We start from the raw sequence: 23,220 nt of genomic DNA on the forward strand, positions 1-23,220 counted from the left end.
AGTGATCGTACAGAATACCGTCTGTGTTGATTGGTGATACCATAACTCCGTTGTGATATTCTGAAGGTCCTCTGCAGTCACACAATATAGACTACCTCCCAAAAAACGATGGGTACTGACCCACAACTTGCCCTTTTCTTTTCATGAATATGTAAATGTGGACATGCGAATAACTACACACAGTGTCATTGGGTTTTGCCAAAAAAATTATAAAAGGAGTATTTCTTTAAGAGGTAAAAAGAGGGCATTGAAATGGCACTATTAAACTTTGACAAATTTGTGTGCCCTTTTGCAGCCTCTTTAGTGCTCCCTAATGAAGATTAAGTGTCCATCTTGCATCCTTTCTCCTTCCTGAGCTCTCTCTAGTCTGAGTTCTTGTCTTATCTTATGCTTGATTGCTTTACTTTCACTTTTTGTCGCTTCAATTGAAAATGTCCTCTTTCATTTCTTTGCTAAATCAGACACAGCATATGTTAAAAAACACTTTGTTGATATCCAGTTGATGGAGTGTGACCTGGTGCAGTGAAACAGTGCAGCTGGCATGTGATGACTGAGACTGAAAAAAAAAAAAAAAGAGTTGTGCAATTTGTCAGGACTGGGTCACAACAGGACAATGATGGATCCAGTAATGTGCATAGTGGATGTTTATGTGCTATCAAAATAAGCCAGAAGAGTTTAAAGATAGAAAGTTGTATAGTATTGTTGTGACGGGTGCGAAGGTTAAGGAAATGTTATCATATCATATCATATCATATCATATCATATCATATCATATCATATATCATATCATATCATATCACTTTAAATTTTGTAGGATTTACATCTACTACTGTTTCCTTTTCACGCATTGTTTAAGTGTTGATATACCAAGTGATTGTAATTAGAAAAAAGAAACATGGTGTATCCAAAATTGGTAATTTATCTTGACTGTTAGGGTTTTGCCCTTTTCTTCTAAGAATATCCATTTAAAGTTGAAGAAACCATGATTTTTCTATTCAAGTAGGCTACTGTGTTAAGTCTGTCTGCATTTCACAACATAGATGGGCGCACCAGACTTCGAATTAGCTTGTTTTGTGATCCATTGATGTGGTATGAGCTTAGGTTTATGCATAGCCTTATCTTTGCCATGTTGCTATGAAAATATACTTGTCAGGGCTCATTCACATTAGCCTTTTTCATTCTAATCCGAGTCCGTCTGCTTGGATAGTCCGCTTCGTTTGGGGAAATCTGAGTGTGAACAAATTCTGATTCGGACCAAAGAAGCAGACTCAGTCCGTCTACAAACGCAGGTCTCGACCTGTTTCAATTGGACCAAATACAGAAAGCGGACTACAAAAAAAAGTCCCTTCCTGCATTTGATGTAGCATTGCATTGTGTGTAAATACATAGATTGTGTTAACAATCCTCTGCTTCGTTTGTTGTTCATACTGCGCCCATTGTTGCAGTTTATTTCTGCAATATACTTGCATAAGACAAAAGAAAAAATCTTAATACAGTGATAGTTCCGTAACTTGCAAGAGGAGGAAACAGTTTTCTTCTTCATGCGGGTCTTGTCTTCTCTTTTGCTAAGTACTAGTGCAGCGCCACCTTTGATGGGAATGAGGATATTTTATTGCAAAGGTTTGGCGCGTTTGACCAAAGTGCAGTGGGAATATGATCTCGGTCCACATGGGTACAGCTCCCTACAACTGAGCCAAGTCCCCAGTCGGGCTGAGTCCAGAGGACTATCCTGTTGTGAATGCGCCCCTTAATGTTTCTTGCAGCATCACTGACACATTTCCTTGTAAACATTTCTAGTCTCTAGTTCAGCAACGTTTCCACTCATCAATCTCAGTGTCATACTTCACACTTTTGCTTTTCTTTCTCTGGAATTTTCAAAGATAAAACAATAACTTCTTGCATGCACATTTTCATTCAAACACCTAAATTGGTTTCAATTATTCCATAGAGTATCAGTGTGAGTGAGCAAAAAAAATCTAATCTTTCTCCCCTTGGTATGCTCTCTCTACAAATCCCCCTCAATTAACTGAAGAGAGGAACCATCTCCACAGTTAAGGACATCAGCTAACTGCTATTCCCCCAACAAGGTTCTGTGTAGATTAACACAATCTCATTCATTTCCTAAAACCCACATTAGGTTTTCCCAGAAGTGACAGTTGAAAAAGGCATTAAATATTTCCAGCATAATAAATGTAATCAAAGAGACTCATGAGAGAAATTACAGTTAATGGTTGTTGCCATCTTTCAGTGCCAGAAGCTGAACAGGGAAATGTTTAGCATTAGTTCTAGGTGCAGCTCTAATTTGACAGTTCAGATGCAATTCAACCTCAACGTAGCATAAAATGCTTCTTTTGTGTTTTAATTACTCTGGTCGAGCTTTTGCCTGTCTTTTCAGACAAACAGGGCCTTCAGAAAACTGTATGTTTCATGGTAATTACCGACCCTGGTGCTGCACTGCACGAGTCACAACCCACCCACTTCCTCCTCACTTTCAACTAGACGTTCACTGGCTGCCCAACAAAGGAAAGAAAATTCCAAAAATCTGCAGTGGGGAATTATTGACCCAGCACTGATTTGGCAGTGCTTCAGTATGCCCTGTAGCCCTTATGACAGTATGGTTTATGTAACTGCCAGTGGTGCTCATACAGATGAGTGGTCTGTACCACACAACCCTGTATTAACACAAACATACACACACACACACAACTCTTGTAGTAAAGAGCATACACAGACACCCACTCCCACTGCCTTCATGGTGAGGATGAGGAGGATGATTTGTGAGCAGCTGAAGAGACGGGAGGATAGTGAGGTTAGAGGATCAAAAGGGAAACAGTGTTCTGATGTCCCAGCTTTCAGCAAAGCTGCATCCTCCTTTCACTGAACGCAGCCTTAAAGGTGGGCTTCATGGATGATGTGAACATGTCACTAACATGAAAATAGATCATCACTCCCACATATATCCCTCCATGTTAGTCTTTTGAGTCTGTGTTGATGTGTTGCTATGCAACCGTGAAACACAGTTGCATGTAGTCAACATGGAGTCTTTGTGTGCCGCACAGAAGCTGCTTAAATAAAAGAATTAATAGCAAAGCTCTGCTGCAGAGTACAATAGCTGTTGCTTTGGTACAAAATTGTACTATAGCATTTCAATAAAAACACTAAATGCAAAAGAAACAGTCTTAAATTACTTATGTATTATCTCTTTGTCTGTTATACTAGTGGTTGAGTTTGAGCTGTTAAACAGTGGTAGAAAAAGAAACCAACAGCTCTAACATGTTTTTGTCAGGAACCTGCTTATATTAAGTGTTTAATAGATATATTTACCTGTAATCTAAGCTTGGCTGTCTGATTTGTCATGTTTTAAATCTTAATTCCAAGCCATGCTATGACTAGCGGCTGTATATTTATCACACACGTCATGAGGGGGAATCAGTCATCTTTACAGCCCTCCAAATGACAACCAATAAAAATGTTTCTCAAAATGAAGGTTCATTTATTCTTTCAAATTGTAAACACGTCACGTGAGCCACAGGATTAAAGCAGAAGGAATTACAGTAGAAACACACTGAATCCAGGCTCCGTCTGCGTGGATCTGTTTTATTGTGACCAAATAAAGATTAAAGTTGACGCCGTTTCAACTTGAAACTTGATTTTTCGTCTTAAATGCATATCAGTTTTGTCATCCAAGATATTTGGAGTCTAATGAACGGCATATTCGTAGAAACACAGCAGTTTGCCTCTGGCATCCTCATCTTCTGCAGGGCAGATAACAGAATTTGGCTCAGAGTGAGGAAAATAAAGGCTTGCTCTGAGCGGAGTGAGAAGGGGAGTGTGTTTGGGTGGATTCTCTCCTCGCGTGTTTGCTTCTCGCTCTATAAGCCGACGAGTGCCCGATAAGAGATAAAAACATATTTACATTTCTCTGATGTGCAATGTGCTTTACTGTAAATGAACACAGAATGTTTTGTCATACTGTTCAACTCACTTTGTGTTTAGAGGAGTGCGAGTGTGTGTGTGTGTGTTTCTTCTTGTTTGTGTTTATGTGTATATTGTCTCTTTATCTTTTGAAAGCCTGAAGGAAGAAATTCTGGAGTAGCCAAAGTGGAGTTTGCAGATAGTATGCTACAGTCATAACTTGTGTGTTTTTTTTTACCTAAAGGCACACAAATACACATCAAAACGCTATTTGCCGACCTTGCGTGCACTTCTGAGGCTACTAATGATTAGTTAGAGGTACAGCATGTATATCTTCATCTCCCACTTCAGCTTTCTGTAATTACTGTTTTTTTTCAGGACTAATTTCTCATCTACTTGTTTCTCCTTCTCGCAAAGCATACGTTGTGTGTGCAGGTGTACTGATTTGTGCACCAGTGTGAGCAGGTGTAGGTTTATCTGCAGAGTGGGGATAGCCCCTTACCCTCTCAATAATCTCACTCATAGCGCCGCTGTTATTGCAATTTACACTTGGCTCGGCTCCAGAGCTGCTCAGCTGGAATGGCTCCTCGGCTCTCCTCTGCCGTGGGGAGGCAGATAGCGCTTCATCACCTCTGTGCTGGACTGCGCACAGAGTAAACCAGAAGACTAAAGCCAGGGCTTGAATTTTATCCAGGTTATAAACTGTTTAACCCAGAGTATGACATGATTATCATCTCATGAGACGTTTACATTTACAGGGATGGCATCTCTGAGCAGACATATTGAGAGGTTATTAATGTGGCAGTGAGTGAAGGCTTAATGGAAAAGGTTGTTGGATTACTACAATGACCAGCACATGTAGAATTGGTTGGTAACTGGACTTGTAAAAAACTTTCTGAAATAGACAAACATAATTTGCATCGCTAGATTTTTGTATACTACTAAAGTAAAGAAAGTAGAAACAGTTTGAAACATGCAGGGCTGGATATTGAAATGCTAGTCTTGTAATTAGCAACATAACTTGACCACTTGAACTGCTTTGACAGACAAAACCAAGGATTTTACCGAAGACTATGACATTTTTACAGAACCATTAATGTTGATAATCAAACTGTCATGCCATAGGTTTGCTTTATGTAAACCTTGCAATTTTTTAGTTTTTGTACAGTGATAAAATGTTATTTAGAAGAGAACTTATAACTTGATACTTTGAACTTATAAAATTCATATATGAAATTTGAAATTTCTATATGAATTTATGAAATATATTTGACCCCATATATTCCAATATGAATGTGTAAAATTTGATATGAATATATTAAATGGCAGCTATGAATTCATTTAATTAAAAATGAATGAAAAAGTCAAGTGTAAGTAGATTTAAGACTGGGTTTGTAGCCAGCTGGCTCTGCATGATTGCACTGAAGGTTTTTCTCCTAGTTTTATAAACAAATGATCATTAAGAAAAAGTAAACATTCAGAGGCATGCAGTCACCAGACAAAATAAGAAGAAAACCTAATCTTACATGCAAAATGTATTTATTTTTTTGTGATATTTCCACATCAAACTGGAAACTAAGGATACCTGACAAGGGATTTTAAGGCTCTTTGCGGTCTCTTACCGCACCCTGCTTGTAAAACTGCAGATTTTGGGAGCCACATTAGTAATTTGAGAAGTTGCAGCCTTCAGTGACTCCTCCAGTTCATTTCATGGCCATTACAAAAAGCTGCCGGAAAAGCTCAGTTACTGTGGAAGGATTAGTAGCTCAGAAAAACAAAACAGTGCACTTATCGGGGTCTGAAATTTGGAGCTGCGAGTGTGCTGGAGAAGAGCTCAGCTGTGTGACTGTAATATGAAACACCATGGAGCAGTTTGATAAGTTGCTTCACTTCACAGTTTTTCTACCAGACAATGAAATGAGTGCACAGGTTTCGCGCTGATAAGAATGACAGGTAAACATCACCAGCAGTGTTACATGCACATATTTTACGCACATCCAGTAATGAGTTTTCTAATATTCAGAGTTGCATCAAAGAGCAGTCTCAAATTAGACATTTCTTCCCAAAAGGGAGGGATGTGTTGTGCCCTGAGCTGGTGAGGTTGCTTCATACCCTCTCACTACACATGCTGCTCAGCTGCATCAAAGCGCGGCTCAAACTGTTTGAAATTCATTGAAAGCATTGGATTAATAATGCAGAAAGAGAAGCTCAGAAAAGAGGACACATAACACGATGCCTTCTTGACTCCTCAGCTATTAAAGCATGGAAACTCTGACACTACCAAATGGGATACCTTTGCACAAGCAGGGGAATTGCTGTGGAAAAGTTGGGATGAAAGTAACTTGAGCAAAATCCCCCAGGAGGTAAACAGACACACTCCACCTTGACAAACCATTTACTCTCTTTACCATATCTTAGTTCTGCTGCTTTCTTCAGTTTTCAACAAGGTGAAAACGTAGTTAAAAAATATATTTTATGACATAGGAATGAAATAATAAATATGTCTTAATTAATGTATCGACACAATATTTTCCGTTGATTTCTTGACTACTTAATATATGGGAATTTTTCTTTAGTTTCTTCTGATTTCAGTGGATTCTTTGCAGTTACTAATTTATTTAATTCATAATTCAATTCAATTCAATTCTTGAATTGAATTGAATTGAATTGAATTGAATTGAATGTATGAAATGTACAATTTGTTATGAGCGTTTGAAAAAGAGCCTTGTGATTTTTGTTGGCATGGTGGATGACAAAAAAGTAGAAAACTAAGTCAGTCACAGTTGACAAAGTTACTGTTTCATTTTGTTAGACAATTGGTCCCATTGAACTGGTTACCAAGAAAACCGATTAGCCATTTAAAGCTTCTGATAATTGGAGGAGCAAACAGCACTGGAGCAGCATTTTCTATAGTGCCTAATGCATTTTACTTTATTTTAAAATAATTTATTTATTCATTCATTCATTGCAGTTTTTATATTAATATTTTAAAAGAATTTTAATCCATTACCTGCAATTTTGACCAGAAACACACTATGAGGTCCAACTCTTTAGCCCTTTTTTATATTTTCTTTAGAAGATTAAGAGTCTGTCAATGAGTTTAATTTAGTTATTCATCCTCCTTGTGCCAATGTTTCTATACCAAATCTTAAATGCTGAGGGAAGTATAGACTACTACCATCAATGTCATACTCCTTCCTACAAAGGAAAAATAACCACAGCCCCCATGCAGACTGTGCTTTTAAAAACATAACCTGGCTAATGATCTTGCTGCTGGTAATTAACACATTCATGGTAAGATAATATAGTAATTGTTTAAAGGTTTTTTTTTTTTTTTCTTTCACAATCATGACCAAGTTTAACTCAACTCACAATGATTGCACAAGGACTCCCCAACTTCCCTCCTCCTGATATGAGGTTTTATGAAGATCACGTAACAAAAAATGTCACGAGCAACATCAGTTTCAACCCACTGCAGGATTTTTACAGTTGGTTGAAATATCTTCAGAAGAGTCTTTTCCTCAAAGTGGCTACTTTGTAAAATTCATGAACATAAGTCCTTTAGTGGCACTGACAGTCTTTTAGTTAAGATCTTTTGCTCTGCTTTCCTCCATTGAATGGTTTGATTAGGACTGTGAAGATAAATGGGCCACCAAGGCACTACCAAACATGTGCCTAAGGACAGGGATTACTAATACTGAATTAATTAACATGGACTGATATGGATCTTTTGATGCTACTGGGTGAAAAAAAAAAATCAAATTGATAAACTTCATACATTATGGTTGTTCAGTTTTTCTGTTTTCTACCAACAGAAAATATGGATACGGAGAGCCTGATTTTATCACAAACCCAAAGAACCAATCTGGTCAACTCAATTACTGAGTCTTCAATGTAAAAGCAGTGAGGATATGACCCTAATACTCACACTAAAACTGCTCAAATAAAACAATTCTGGCGCGCAGCCTCAACAGACCTATGGAAAAAAAAAAAAAAAAGTTTGCAAGTCATGTGGTGTTTTTAGTTAAATCCACTCCATCTAATCAGTGTGATAGTGGTTCTTAATTAATCTGAATCTTTCCTGCTGAATTTGCATGGTTAGCCTTATTGGTTAACATACACATCTATCACCATAGTGATTGATGTGAGTGTGTGTGTTTGCATTGCTGTGTGTATGATTAACTGGCAACCTGTCCAATATATGTCATGCCTCTCAAAATATTTATATGTAAATATACACTGAACCCCAGCGTCTAAGTGACTGATGGATTGATATTACTCCTCAAAAAGAGGCAGGTACTCAAGGTTCAGGTATTACTCTTTAACTCCATGTTGCCAAAGTTAAGGCTTCAAAACATGGTATGAAATGAATGGCTGACATGATGTTTTTGTAAATCTGAGTGTAACTTATTTAGAGCCTATTGTGACCCAGGTTTCCAGGGAAGAAGAACAGATATGTTGTCAATTAGCTTATTAATAAAATTGACTTTGAAATGTGTCACAAGTAGAAAAGAAGTATATTCACCAAAAATCTAAATGGTTCCTACAAAAAAAAGAAGAAAAAACAAAGCAAAATAAAAAATAAAAAAAACGCATAAGTTGCTCTTGCATGCTGAACTATTAAAATACTTCTTTTTTGTGTTGTATTTTGTATTGGTTCTGTGAGTTTCTTAATCATTCCCTGGATATCCATTCTCTTTCTGGCTCTGTTGCATATTATGAGCTGCAGTACAATATGGTTCTCAGCATAGCTTCCCTTAAGCTCTCTGTGATGGAATTACTGATGGGACTTGTGGCTCTTTGCAGGGAGCTGTTCTTCTCAAAGAGCCATTCAAAAGACTGGCTCTTTCATAGTTTGTTGCAATATTTTAAAAGACCAATGTTTTAATAATAAAATAAACACTGGTATGAGTGATACATTACAATTTAAGTCATATTTTTTGTCAACACTTCACATTGCATTTCAATCTTTTTCTTTGAAAAAGTGCATTCAAATAATTTTTTGTTTTGTTTGATTCATTCTGTCTCGCTGGCCTGGCTCCTCCTCCAGCTCCTCCAGTCTTCATACACTGAGTACACGCCTCCTCCGTCTCTCCATGGCTTGTTTTGCTTTGCAATGACAGTAATTACAAAGCAGGCCTCAAGTGTGCACAGCTCGGACATCCTCCTCCAGTATGACACTAAATCACTGCTGTCATCTTCCTGGCATCTTCCTTTTCATGTTTATAAAGCTTTAAAAGCATGTCATAACCCAAAAGGCCTTAACATTACGAATCTAACGCTTTTTTCATTCTCTTTTTCCCCATTAAAACTTAAATATGAGGTTTTTTTTTTTCTTTTTTAGATCAGTTATTTCTCCAAAAGAAGATCATTTACACTGGAAAGTTTGGTCATACAGAAGATATTTAATACTTTTTGTGCTTACTCACATTTGAAGTACATATCCACAATACCACACCACATTGGAAGAAATGGGAAATACATGCATAAACAGACTCAGCCTGTGGTGTTCTCTGGAGATCAGCTTTCCATTTGCAGTTTAATGAGAGGAAAGAAAGTCCGTTGCAGTACAGAGGTAATATGATGGGGGAAATAAATGGCTGTAGGACAATGCGAGTTGACATTTAGGTAAATGTTACTGCTTCTAGGGGTATAATGATTATGTACATCAGCTTTGAGTGGCCATGTAACATTATACAGTATTGCATCTGCAAAGTGGTTTGTTGAGCGAGAGTATAAACAGTGCCTGATTACATCCTTCAGGCTGCACATGCAGCCTTTTATTTATTTATTTATTTAGAAAACAGTCTTGTGGTTTTCTACTTTATACCCCTCGGTATGTTTATTTCAACACATTGTGATGTGGGGTGAACATGAATGAGTGCTATTAATTTCACATAACTACGAAGCTGGAGGAGTGACTAATTCATTATTCTGAATGCACTTCTCCAGTCACTAAGAACAAGTTCAAGTAAAAAATCTGCAACAAAAACTTTCAATGGCATAAATTGACATAGATAATCAAATAGTTATAGAAGTATTATAAATAATACGGTTTTGGACGTTGGTAATTAAAACTTTAACTGCATAATTTACAGACATTTTATTTAGTATGATAAGATAAAAGTAAAAGGGGCCATTTTTAATATCTTACAAATTTTAAAAAAGAAAAACCTGGAGTCCAAATTCTTAAACAACAAATTAAAAATAAAGGAAAACTTGAATAAAATCAGGAACGTAGCAACATTGGTTAAACATTTTATTAATGAAAAGAGATAAAAATATTCATAAATGAAACATGATGCAGTTTAAATACAAAGAGTTCAGGAGGAAATAGGTCATTTGGTTTGTTTCGTGTCAGCTCTTGTGACCCCTGTTGTGTCACAGTGCCAAGTCACTTGTAAAAAAGCAATACCTCAGGAACTGTGTCAGTCCTGATAATGATGTTCTTTCTATTGAGGCCTTTTTACTGTCACAGGCGCCGCAGCCTGCAGGATCTCCTCTTCCCAGCCAGAGAGGTCTTAGTAAAAACCTCACTTGGTGGAGCCTCCAGAAAGCATGTCTGGAAGCTCTGTGTTCAGTAGAGGAGTGGCCTGTCAGCTCTGTTATGCATTATTACAGGATCGTGTTGAATCATATTTTTGTGGTAAATGTTGTTTGGAAACAAAAAGGAATTCTGCTAACTCTTGTGTTTTGTTTTTACTTTGCAGAGACAAGGATCTGGGGCAGCTGCTGGCAACAACAAGACCTCTGGAGGGCAAGGTAGGAAAAAAAATCATTTGCATTTATTTTTATGACATCTATGTTATCTTCTTAAGCAACATTAAGACAAGCAGCTTTATGGCTTATAGGGGAGAAAATAGGGGCGAGTATGATTGAAATGAGGGTAAATGTATTTGTTTACTACGGCTCATTTCAGATGATTGACATTAACAGAGACTGAAGGACACACATGCATACACAAACATGCAAACAAACCCCAGGGCTTCTGGTCAGATCTGGTCACGATCGTACAAAAATTTGGAAGTCATATTACTTTTGGTTTAATATAAAATGGGAAAAAATTGAATATTTCATTTATATTTTGGTTATTTTTTATTCATATTTGGCTATTATCATATTATCACAACATGTACTAGAAAATAGTGATTTTTATAGTGATAATTTGATTATTAATATTGGATTTGTGAGTTTTACCAAGGTAATCAGTTATATAGCATCATAGTTTTCTCAAATCATGAAAAGTGGAAGTTTCTTCTTAAGTTCAACACAGGGAAAAACACCAATACACCCTGATATAATACTGAGATGACCACCAACCTCTCTCTGATGATTGCCTACCTCAAAAGAGATAGACCTCCTGTATCCATTCGGTCCTAGGGGAAATAAAGATCAGGTCCATGTGCCAAGTGTGCAACAAATCATGTTTATTGTTGAGCCTCTGTCATTAAACCTATCACAGCACAGCAAATAAAGTCTTCAATGAGAAAACTAATATGCTCCTTGCTTTCACCTCCCCTAAATCATGGAGTGATTTGATGTGCCACCCTGACTCACCACCCAGTCATGGTTATAGATGGATGCAACCTGAGAGAGCTATTTTAATCCTCTTAACTTCAGATTCCTCACATTACTAAATCTGTTGATCCTTATAGAAAGAAGACAACTTTGCAGTAACACTGGTATTAATTTGTGAGCAGGATAGATTTATAAATGTTTGTAAAAATCTGTTATTGATGCAAAAACGAAAAAAATTCAGAAGAAAAGTGGGTACTTTTTGCATAATTATTGTAGTCTGGGGCACCAAGACAATATATGCATCCTTTTTAACCTATACTGTTCAATGCTAGATTTTAATCAGTTTATGAAAACAATATTATTTTATCATACCCATCAGTTCAGGCATTATTTTTTTTGCATATAAAAGGGTTTGCAAAGTTCAAAGTCCAAAGCACAATTTTTATTTTTTCTCCAACACAGGATAGTGCATTCATAACTTCCTAAAACACCTTATTAGCACTCCAGGCTTTTATATGATGTGCATCTGCATGTAAAACATTAGCATGATTCCTGCCTAACTAAAATTTAGCATATTTATCTCTTAACAATGGATTGGCTGCAATAATTATCAACAGTTTCAGACTGCAATATTTTCTAACAATTCTGTTCATCATTATGAGCTTTAACTTTATTTGAATAAGGACTTAAAGAGTCAGAGCTAAAACAAAGAGTCTTAGACAAGGGAAAACAAAATACTACAGGTTTAAATAAACGAAAACTTGTTAAATTTCAAGTTTTATAAACCACTTTGATGGACGTAGTTTATTAAATTATGATAAAATGATAGGTCTATAAATTAGCATAGTATGTGTCTTTAAGCTTAAGCTATTATCAATTTTCTCAGCTACAGGGTGCCAGGCTGTTGTTTAGCATGTGTGCATGTTCGTGCATAGCAAACAGACTTCACTCTTACTGTCTTGCAGTGTATCTAGCATGTCGTGCTGTTGTCATTTTAGATGCTGTAGATTTTATAAGGGAGCATTGTCTGATTGGATTTTTTTCCCCATATGCTTACCTGACTTTTACATGAAGCATAAAGGGCCAGATCCATGTTATTGTCTGATAGATTGTTACTTAATTTTCCATTTTACATTAAAAAAAAAAAACATAGTTGTACTGGAGTGTTGAATAACTGGGTAAACATTTTACTTAAGAATAATTGGCTTGCCTTTTTTCCCTTACAGATATTTAGATTGTATCAACAAAAGCAACTGGATTAACTCATATTATATTATTAAACACAGCTTGTAAAAATTGCAAAAACTCAAACTGCTATGTTGTAAAAAAAACCCAAAAAACTATACAAATACCTTAGAAAGAAGGGGAATGAGCTAATAAATATTTAACCACTTTTAACTCATCTGGAAAGATTTTTGCTCATGCAGTGATGGACCCTCTTACAAAAACTGAAATCATTGTATCAAACTAAGTCATTGTTCAGCTACATTATTCACCAACAGTAATTAATGGGCTCAAACTAATCTCATAAGCATTTGAGACATTATGATGCAGGAGAGCAATTTTTCGACTACATGTACAATTCAAGTCGGTGTTTCCAGTCACTTAATGAAAGAGAAAGTAAAGGAAACCACATAGCCTGCAGTACACACAAGCACAAAGCGTTGCTTTGTTTTGTGACCTTGAAAATTAATTTGTAGCCTGTAAAAACTGCTTTCCCAGCGTGTCTCCTAATGCAGCGATACGTGGAGAGCGCACGCTCTGAAAATGGAAGAGGAGGGAGAAACACTGCTATTGACTCTCGCCCACTCTGCATCCCCCGGCACACAGTTGAACACAGTCTTTAGAGACAACCTCTCACAGGCTCAAGGACAGCCACAAACAGATGTTTTCATATTCATAGGAACTCATTTTGAACCGGGTGGGTATAAGTGTATGCGACAGTGAACCTCAGCAAAGGCGGAAATCAGCAGTAAGATTGAGGCTGGAGGATGAAATTTTAGCTGTAAAGATAACAGAACAAGTTTGAATGTTTATCAAGTGGATGCACTTAATCGAGCTTTTCCCACTCTGCCGCATTTCTGCATATGTGTACCTAAAGGCACAAAATACAAACTTTGCTGGAGACACACAATCGGAGAATGAGGCATGATTATTTAACGCTTGACAGTCGGCAGGCCTGACACTGTGAACTGCAGCTACAATCTGTCATGAGATCAGACATAATTATTTAGCTGAATTGATTAGCAAGTACCTCTGCTGACAATTAAAAAAGTTAAACTATTTTTATTGTTTCATGGTGAACTACACTCTCAAAAAGCCCAGGATTCAGTTCAGCAATGCAAAACCTCAACTCGGTCAAAGTGAAAGGAAAGCGAGACCACAAACACCTGGAAAGCCCCTTGTAACCATGGTTAAAAAAGTAAAGTGTTCTTAGGTCATAAACTAATTTTGGCTATGAAGTGTTATGTATGGATGTCAAACACAGTTCAGCATTTAACTGCTCAATCTTTTCTTCATCTTTTCATGTTTTTTGAGGCCTTTAGTGAGAGCAAGCCTTTTCTTCTATTCTTACCATGGTTTGCTCTACCACAGACTAAATCTTGTTAAAATACTTAAAAACAAACAAACAAAACAAACAAAAACAAAGGAGAATTGATTTTTTTTCTAGACAATAATAATAACAATGAATGATTTTTAAAATTTGGCTGAGATGACATTAATTAATATGTCAACTATTGTGAAACTTTTGGTATACATTTGGCATTACATAGCCAACCCAAATGACAGAGTGTTCTCAGGCAAGTTTCTGTCCACAAATTCATAATTAAACTAATTGCAGTCAATGAACTTCATCCCCTTTCATTAAAGAAAAGGCTGAATTTACAACAGTCACTCAAATAACTGGAGACTTAAAAAAAGAAACAATGACTAAAAATTTGCAAAAATATAATTTAGTAATATAAGACATTTTCATTTAATTGAGTTGAAGAAAAAAACAAACAAACAAACAAATTGGTCCTGGACAAATTTGTCCAGGACCAATTAGAGCACTTTTCTGTTGAACAGTGGGACAAAATACCTGTCAACAGGTGCAGAAGTCTGACTGAGAGGAACAGAAAACACCTGACTGTAACGGAAACATTAAAGGATTGTTCAACTAAATATTAGTTTGTGAGTGATGTAATATGTAATAAATTATCTTATTTGTTTGCTTTTAAAAAAAAATATTTCTATTGAACCAAAATTAGAAAATAATGTAATAATATTCATAAATGTTTTATTTATTATTATTTTAGTCAATTTCAACTTATTTTACAGGCAGCTGTTTTTTTCCTTCTTTAATGAAAGGGTATGAATAAATATGAGCATAACTGTATGTACAAAAGCAGTTTAAAGTGTTTAATGTCAGTGAAAACCTTAGTGATCTGCTGTGACTTTGGCCAGCACGGTTGGAGTCCAGATGTTGTGCAGTAGTGCCATATGCCCCATTTCTTGCATGACCTTTGTATCACAGGCTGACCCAGTCCTTGTAACAGCTGTTAGCAAAGCTTCACATCATACTGTAGGAATAAAGTAGACTGGCTGCAGCACTATAGGAGAACACAGTAATACTTGAGGTTTCTGTCATAGTGGACATTCTGTAAAAACAAGTTCGATCTGTATACCATAGAGGAAAACTGCTTTCTAAACTAAACTTTGAAGTATTTCTGTATGTTGTTGAAGAACAGTGTGGAAAATGCTACATCAACAGCGCACCACCCCCTCCATTTCAAACAGGGAAAGGCATAATGACAATTAGGCTCACTTTAGAGATCAAAGTCATCCTTTTATAATTAGCTTTGGACAAGCTCTCAAAGAGACTATGACCCATTTTCTTCACAGTTTTTAATGAGCTGTACTGAACTACATTATTACAGTCAAAAACAAGAGCATTACAATATCTGACAAAATGAGAAAATTAAAGTGAATTCATGATTCACTGTTGTCTTATAGCCTGAATAACCAAAAGGAAATATTTCCATCACAAATTCTGTCTACCGTCTATGCCGAAGTAGGTTACACATAAGCTTTCTCCGAGAAAACAAAATAAAAGTTGACCTACAGAGTAAAACTCAGTGCCAATCAATGCACAACCAGCCTGTCATGTGGGTTTGTGTATAGATTCCTGTGTATCTCTCACACTTGGTTGTCCCTCTGGTATTTCAAGGCCTCAGTTTGTTGAAACTGTGTTTCCTTTTGCAGACTGATTTTTTATATTTAGACATAAAAAATACTGGCAGATGCAGTGAATGCAAACATGCAAACACATATAAACACATTATATATAACAATGCACGCAAGTTTGTACATTCTCAAACACTCGTGTCTGCTTTACCAACTACCAGCTGGTTGATGTCCATTACTGGCACTCTATGAAGGCATTCAATTCAGATTTGCATTCAAAAGTTTATTTTTGTGTAGTATATAAATACACAAAAACATGGATTTCGGTTTAAAACTGGTCTTATTTAAACCTAGAACATACTAAGCCTAAAAAACTTAGTGCTTTGTCATCGCTTGATTCAGTAATACGGTAACAGTCTGTGTGGTTCGCTCCTTACTAATAACTGTTGTAGCACATACATAAATATACTGTATATATGAATGTAATATGAATGTAAAAGACACACTTGTCATTGGTATAAAAATGATAAAAGTGATAAACATCTGGACTGACACTTCTAAGAAAGAGAGGAAAGCATTGGTGAACTGGTGTTGCAATGACAACATGTCACATTTTATACAATTTTTAATATAACATTAAAATCTAGATTAAGATGACAGTACACTGCTCACCAGATAGGCTGCTATCTCATGCCTGCATTCACGTTTTTGCCAGCTCCAGTTTTACTTGTTTAGTCTGTGATAGCTTCTTTAAATTGCACATGTTCAAGTCAAGGGATGCAGTTTAAAGTTTATTGTTGTTAGTTTGATGGAAGTTCCTGAATGTTTTGTTCTCTCCTTTCAATGCTGGCTGGACCTAAAGGCCAGTGTTATTTTCCCAGATTAGAGGACAGCTCACTTTGATGAAAACTCAGTTTGAGCTTTTTTGTGCTGAAAAAACTGTTGTTTCATGGTAACTGAGGACCCAAATGCTGGATTCAGCATTCAGGAGGAAAGGAAGCAATGTGCCAGAACTATAAAGCAAAAGCACTGCTAACGGCAGAATGTCCAAGAAACTAAATCAAATTAAATCAAATTTATTTATATAACACTTGTCATACTAAAGAGCAACACAAAGTGCTTCACAATATAACATGGATTAGGAATCAATATAAAAATATTTTCAAAATTAATGAAAAAAAAAAAGAAAACGTAAAGCACACAAAAGCCCCCTACCCCACCAACCCACCAATCCCATGGACTTAACAAACATAAAAACTACCAATCTTAGTACTGATGCTGCTGTAAGAGATCCTGGGGGATCCCTACAGAATGAGATACACCCCATCCATTACCACAGATGCCTCCACCACATAAATGACCCCCAAGCATGTGGCATCACATGGGAACCAATAGGCAGCAATATGGAACCCAACAACCACATAGACAGGAGCAGTCACTGCAGCAGCAACACATCCAACAGGGATGGTCCTGGCTTAGCAGATAGCAATGAAGAAAACACTTGAAAACACTGGGGTTGAAATAAAAAGTGAAAGACAAATATAACGTAGAGGCTATGCGGAAGTGACTACAAGGACTGGTTGCGAGAGTTAAAACAGCTGGCACTGGAAAAAGAAAAGAGGAAATATTTACAGAGAGGGATCACGTGACAGTTAAAGGGCAGGTGTAGTGATTGGCCAAAAGAATTAAAGTGTGCAGGCTAAGCACACACAGATGCAGATATCTGTTGCCTTTTGTTTCCCCAAAACTCACATTATAAAAACAGCTTGCCAGCATTTCTCCAGCACATGAAAACGCACAGGCACAGTATGCGCTAAACTTTTATTTAACAGTGTTGACAGATTATCATAACACGTTCTGGTGCTATATATATTAATGATGGAATTTCAGATTTGTCTGAACAATTAGATGTCTTACAAACCTTACTTTCGTTGTTTTACATGTTGTTGGAGTGTTGGTTCATGCATTCCTTATATCTTTTAACTACACAGTTTTATGCAAATAAATAAAATGTTTGGTTTTTTAAAGTTAGCATGAGCTCTATCTTGGCTAAGTTTACTGTTGCTATGGTAACAAAGGGAACGTCTGATCATATCTGTAACATTAAACCACGGATGTAGTGATACACACTTTTACGTGGCATTATGCACTATTTTTGCATGAAGAACGTGACTGGTGCTCATCACCACAAGCTATATATTTCAGGGATTTGGAAATCCAGCAGTCATACCTGTCTACTTCAATGTGAATAGGAAAGGTGAGGAGGGCAGTTTAGAAAAAGGGGGTGAGGAATTGACGTGTAGTCCAGTTGTACAACTAAAACAGTCAATTTGTTGAAATGAAACAAGCTTAAAGCACTACAGTGTATTTGTAACTTAATTTAGTTACACACTTTTAAACATGATGGGTGGTAGTGGGTGCAGCTTTCTGCTGTAGCAGGGGACAGTCCTTCAACACACTAATACATCATAATCTGTGTAAACAGATGCAGCATAAACAAGTGCCACTGATATTTCCAGTACCATATTTATGACAAGATTAGCATGTAGATGGATAGTTTTTAAATATGGGTGCATTAAATAGGAGAATTTAATTTCCTTTCATTGCTGGCTTTAGCATGTTTGCAAACCAAAGCTGTATTTACTGTCTTTTAGTGGCAACTGACACTACATTCAACCACTATAACAGGAAGGAATTATATTTATATATAATAATAATAATAATAATAATAATAATAATAATAATAAAAGAAAAAATAACCCTAGGACAAGACAAGCAAGGCAGATGATTAACAAGGTTAAAGAGAGTAGGCCAGTCTTAAAAGTCTACCAGTGTTTTGATCTCAGTTTAGTCCTCACACCTATGAGATATTTGCCAATCAATGTATTTTATATGATATAAACAGGATATTGCGACATTTAATCCCCACATATAGATTTTTAGATATTGTGTAAAACTCTGAAACCCTGAACTCCCTTTTTTCCCCACCATCTTTCTTGTCTCTAAGTCTAAAACTCCTTTTATTTGTTCCATCTCTTAAACACAAATCCCTGACTTCTGTCACCTTATTTTAAAGCATTGAAATCAATAAATGTCCCAGCTTTCATTGGGCTTCCGAAAAGCTTTTAAGAGACACTTTGACAAATAATCCATCAAGAATGGTTTTATCGTGTTGAAGCTGAATCCGTCCATTTCAGCTACAGATCAAGCTGCATGTCATTCAGTCATATCAGGAAACAAGTTAATCTGCTGAGAATTAGTGGAAAGAAAAGGTAGGTTTTGTTTCAGATGCTGTGACACACAAGAACACATTTTTCTTCTCCTTACTGAAAGCCCTTTCAACCTGATCCATGGTGGCAATCTTACAGCAGTTATTACACACCCATTTGGGGAAGACAGGGACATTGAAAGTACTGCCAGAGGTGATAAGTTTGATAATCCATTGTGTGTGTGCTTGTTGAGGAGACAGATTTTTAAACTTAGAACCATCCATCATTGCCACTTTCAGCCACTGCCTCCAGTCTGTCTTATGGGAAGATTTTCATCTATTTTTGTCAAAGTCCTCATTGAGATAATTGCATTGCTCCTTTAGATTAATACCTGTGGTGTTCTGCGATTAATGAGAGCCTCTGGTTAGCTCTGTACAATGTAAATCTTTGTATATTCACCGCTGCAACTTCCCCTACTCCACACAACTGCCCTCTTGTGTTTTTTTTTTTTTTATTTTTTTTTATTTTTTTTTACATCTAATGGTTTTCTAGACTCTGAATGATTAATGTTTCGGTTCAAAAGGAGATTGAGACATTCAGCTGGTCGGAGTTTACTTCATACTGCGGTTAGTCAGACGAACGTTTTGGATAGTGTATTTTAGCATAAAAACAAACACACAAGAAGACTAGCTCATCTATTGCCTGCCTTCTGCTTTGAAACTTACAGAGACTTTCATTTTTAGGTGGACCATAAGAAGAATCCTGGCTGATTTTGTGGGGAAACAAACATTTTTCTTGCAACTATTGGTGCAAAACATTAAGCTACGTGTGACCCCCACTACTCACCCTTTTGTGTTTATGGCAGTACATATAAATAAAACAACTATTAAACAACAAAAAGTTTTGCATGTAATGATCCAAACTTAAAATGAACCATAGCAACCACCCAGCTGCATAGCTATTTGTTATAATTACATGTCTTCTCCAGGCGCTAAAAACTGTTCACTCTTACTTTGCTGCGCTAAACATGCTTCCACTTACAATTACAATATGGCCTGAAGCACTTTACATCCTTCCTCTGCATTATGTCAAATCAGACTTCTCGTTAAAAAAGCAAAAAACAAAAAACAAAAAAAACCCCACATATATATATATATATATATGTGTATACATAAATCAGCATGCTTTTAGTGCATAGATTATGAACATGTCGGGGGCTGACCCTGGCTGACAGTTGAGGGCACAAGATGAAACCAGCAGGCATTAGAGCATTGGAAAATTCAATATCAATTAATGCAGGATTCAAAGCTCAGCTTGACACAGCAGTTAGTGTTCCTCCTTGAACAGCAAGTGAGAGGTACTCAAGTTTAGGCCCAAGGGAACCCAAGGATTAGCTGCACAGTCAATACATGAGTCGCCTCTCTGCTTCTCTGCTCGTCTGTTATGCGCTTGTCCACAGTAAGCTTCTCTGATCAAACTCAAGCACATCAACTTTTTTGCACAAATTTGAAACCATAGAAACGTGGGACAGTGTGCATCTTGAGATCTTTTGGGAAATTATTTAAATTCTGAAGAAAATGGAAAAAAAAAATTGTACATAACTTTAATATTTAATAGCAGAAATACAAACAGCTATGATGGGGCTAGGAAACATATTATTATTGCCATTCATAAGCTGTTACTGTCAAAAACACTGTGAAATCCAGCTTCAATAATATGTCACAGAGCCCTGAATCAGCCCCCAACTTATGTTTTGAAGAAGCACGCCCTTGTGTTGCAGTGGAGAAATAACAGTGGATGACTAATTTTTACCACTAAACTTCTCATCTGTAACACTAGAAATGATTTGTTTGATAAGTCAGGTTTCTTACTCATTATTTTGCTATTTTTGATGTTTATATATTTGATAAATGATAATTAAAATTGTAAGTGAACTCAATAATGTGGGGTCTGTGGAAATGTCTGAAGTTTCACTTAAATATGTTTAAATAATAATAAAGCAAGGATAGTTATGAAAAAAGAAAGTATTGATTCTAAGTTTTTTAAATATTAGGACATAAGAATGAAAAAAATATCGCCTGGTCCATAAACGACTTAAAATTAGGTATTGCCAAATATCTACAGGCTCAGTTAGACTCTGACGGTGTCTGCATCAGGTAGGTTACATGTCTCCGCCATATGTCCTGCGTAGGTCCACAGAGGCTCGAAATGTTCCTTTGCCAACCAGACATGGCGTTCAGATATGCAAATGTGGCCACGCTAACGTAATTCCTTGCACATCCTGGAAAAAAATTGCAGACTTGTATTGGGTCAATGAAATAAGTGGTTTTTGTGCTTTTTAAAAAAAATTTTTTAAAGTTATTTAAAAATAAAAACAAGGACATTCAGAACACTTTTACTTTATACTTGTGTAGATTTGCCAATTTCATCACAGTCAGATATGTGGACCCAACCTGATAAAAACAAAACAAAACAAAAAAAAAACACTGTGCAAGTACAACTCCAGCTTAAGAGGTACATCTCAGGATGAAGGCCTCATCATATATCCATTTCCTATTCGCACATATTTTAATGCAGGGTTGCGGGGCGGCTGCAGCCTATCCCACATGCCTGACTGAAATGAGTGGTGTGATCTTTAGAGAGCTGTGCATAAATGAATGCCAGCACACTTCAAGGAACTGAAATAATGCATGGACAATGTAAAAACAGAGTGGGTCATATTTCCCATACAATGACACAGTGAGCCTGAGCATAAAGTCGAGCTCGAACAGCAACCTTGACAAGCGAGTGGTTGACTTACAGGGAGGGTGTTTCATTATTTATGCACATTTTCATTGAGGAAATGATGTGCAATTACATTAAAACTCTTCTAAGGCATACCGTATGTGGGCCATTTTAATGAAAAAATCCACTAGAATTCGAACTCTGATTAATGCAGAATTATTCTCAAGGTTTAATTAATGCCATGGCAAAAAGATAAACCCAAATCTATCTAAAAATACTTGCTTTCAGTCCAGTTTTTACAGCTATTCTCTGTAAGGTTTTAAAGCCTTAAACTAAATGCCTACATTGTCTTATTTACGATGTTATACTTTGTGTCCTATTTTCCATTTAGATAAAGATTTTCATTGTGATTATCCAGTTGTTGATTACATAAAGATTACCAGAGATGCAACACAGCGTGTTTCATCATTTACAAGGAGATAAAGACACTCTTCTATCCTAATGCATGATAAAACCAGCTTGAACTGGTTTTTACAAGGATTACAATTGTGCCCCCTTTTTTTTTTTTTTTTAGTGCAGGTTGACTTCTAGAGGATTAAGAACTGGAGAACCGTTTATCTTTGCCCTTTGACCTGGAATAACAACAGTCCTATAGAAACATTGCCTGGTTTCAAAGGACGATGAATCTATAAGGAACACTGATGGACAATTTAAAATCTAACAATAAATATACATATATGTATATATATATATATATATATATATATATATATATATATATATATATATATATATATATATATATATATATATATATATATATATATATACATATATATATATACATATATTTATAGATAGATAGAAATAGATATAGATATATAGATATATAGCTAGATAGATAGCCTTTCAGTGAAAAGTTGGTGAAATTTGATGAGGCTTGAATAAAACTGTGCAGAAACACTTCAGTGCTTGAAATCCCATTCAGTATCAGTGAGTGCACTGTCATTGTTCTTTATCTGACAGTGTTAAGAGTTTGTTCATCCAGGAAATCAATTTGTTTGATACAACTGACTACGGAAAGCTTCATGAGCTGATAAAAAAAAAAAAAGAAAGAAAAATAAAATCCAAAGCTTAACCTGACTTTATGAATGGCAAGATGAACTTGTGATTGTTGTTATTGATTATTTTTCATTTGTGTGGATGATTTGAACCCCACTTTTCACACTAGCCTGACCTTTTTCTTTTCTTTTTCCTCTTAGACGCGTCTAAGACGGATGTCCCGGAGGATTTTGACATTGACATGGAAGACCCAGAGACCGAAAAGGCAGCGGTTGCAATCCAGTCCCAGTTCAGGAAGTTCCAGAAGAAGAAGCGCAATGAGAAGTCCTAGTGCGCGCCACGTTGCTCTGTTACTGTGTGCTAGCAGGAAGCAACGGCACAGTAACGACAGTGTGACATTTGCATGTAAACAAATTCATACCTGGTGAAACTCCAAGGGTTGTGATGGGGTTGTGGGTGGTAGGGGGGGGGATGCAATAGCCTGCTAATCATATGACATGTCTGTGAAATCTCATGATCCTAATATTATGATTACTGTTATTTGTTATTTTGACTGCTGTATCAATAAACACCATAAGGAATTAAAAGGATCTAGTTTCTGTCCAGCCATACATGTTCCAGAAAT

General features: G+C 36.4%; 1 protein-coding gene across 1 annotated transcript in view; it reads left to right on the forward strand.

Moving 5' to 3' along the window:
- LOC306760131 (uncharacterized protein) overlaps positions 1 to 22,926 on the forward strand; it is a gene marked incomplete at both ends in the record, with an annotated part of 87,398 nt that extends 64,472 nt beyond the window's left edge. Inside the window, 3 exons of the mRNA XM_079245923.1 lie at positions 10,394 to 10,510; positions 10,626 to 10,677; positions 22,796 to 22,926. Of these exons, the coding sequence (XP_079102049.1) occupies positions 10,394 to 10,510; positions 10,626 to 10,677; positions 22,796 to 22,926 (300 nt within the window). The remainder of the gene's footprint in view (positions 1 to 10,393; positions 10,511 to 10,625; positions 10,678 to 22,795) is intronic.
- Positions 22,927 to 23,220: the final 294 nt, after the last annotated feature.

The sequence above is a fragment of the Telmatherina bonti genome (genome assembly GCF_933228915.1).
Source record: "Telmatherina bonti genome assembly, chromosome: 9".
NCBI lineage: Eukaryota > Metazoa > Chordata > Actinopteri > Atheriniformes > Telmatherinidae > Telmatherina > Telmatherina bonti.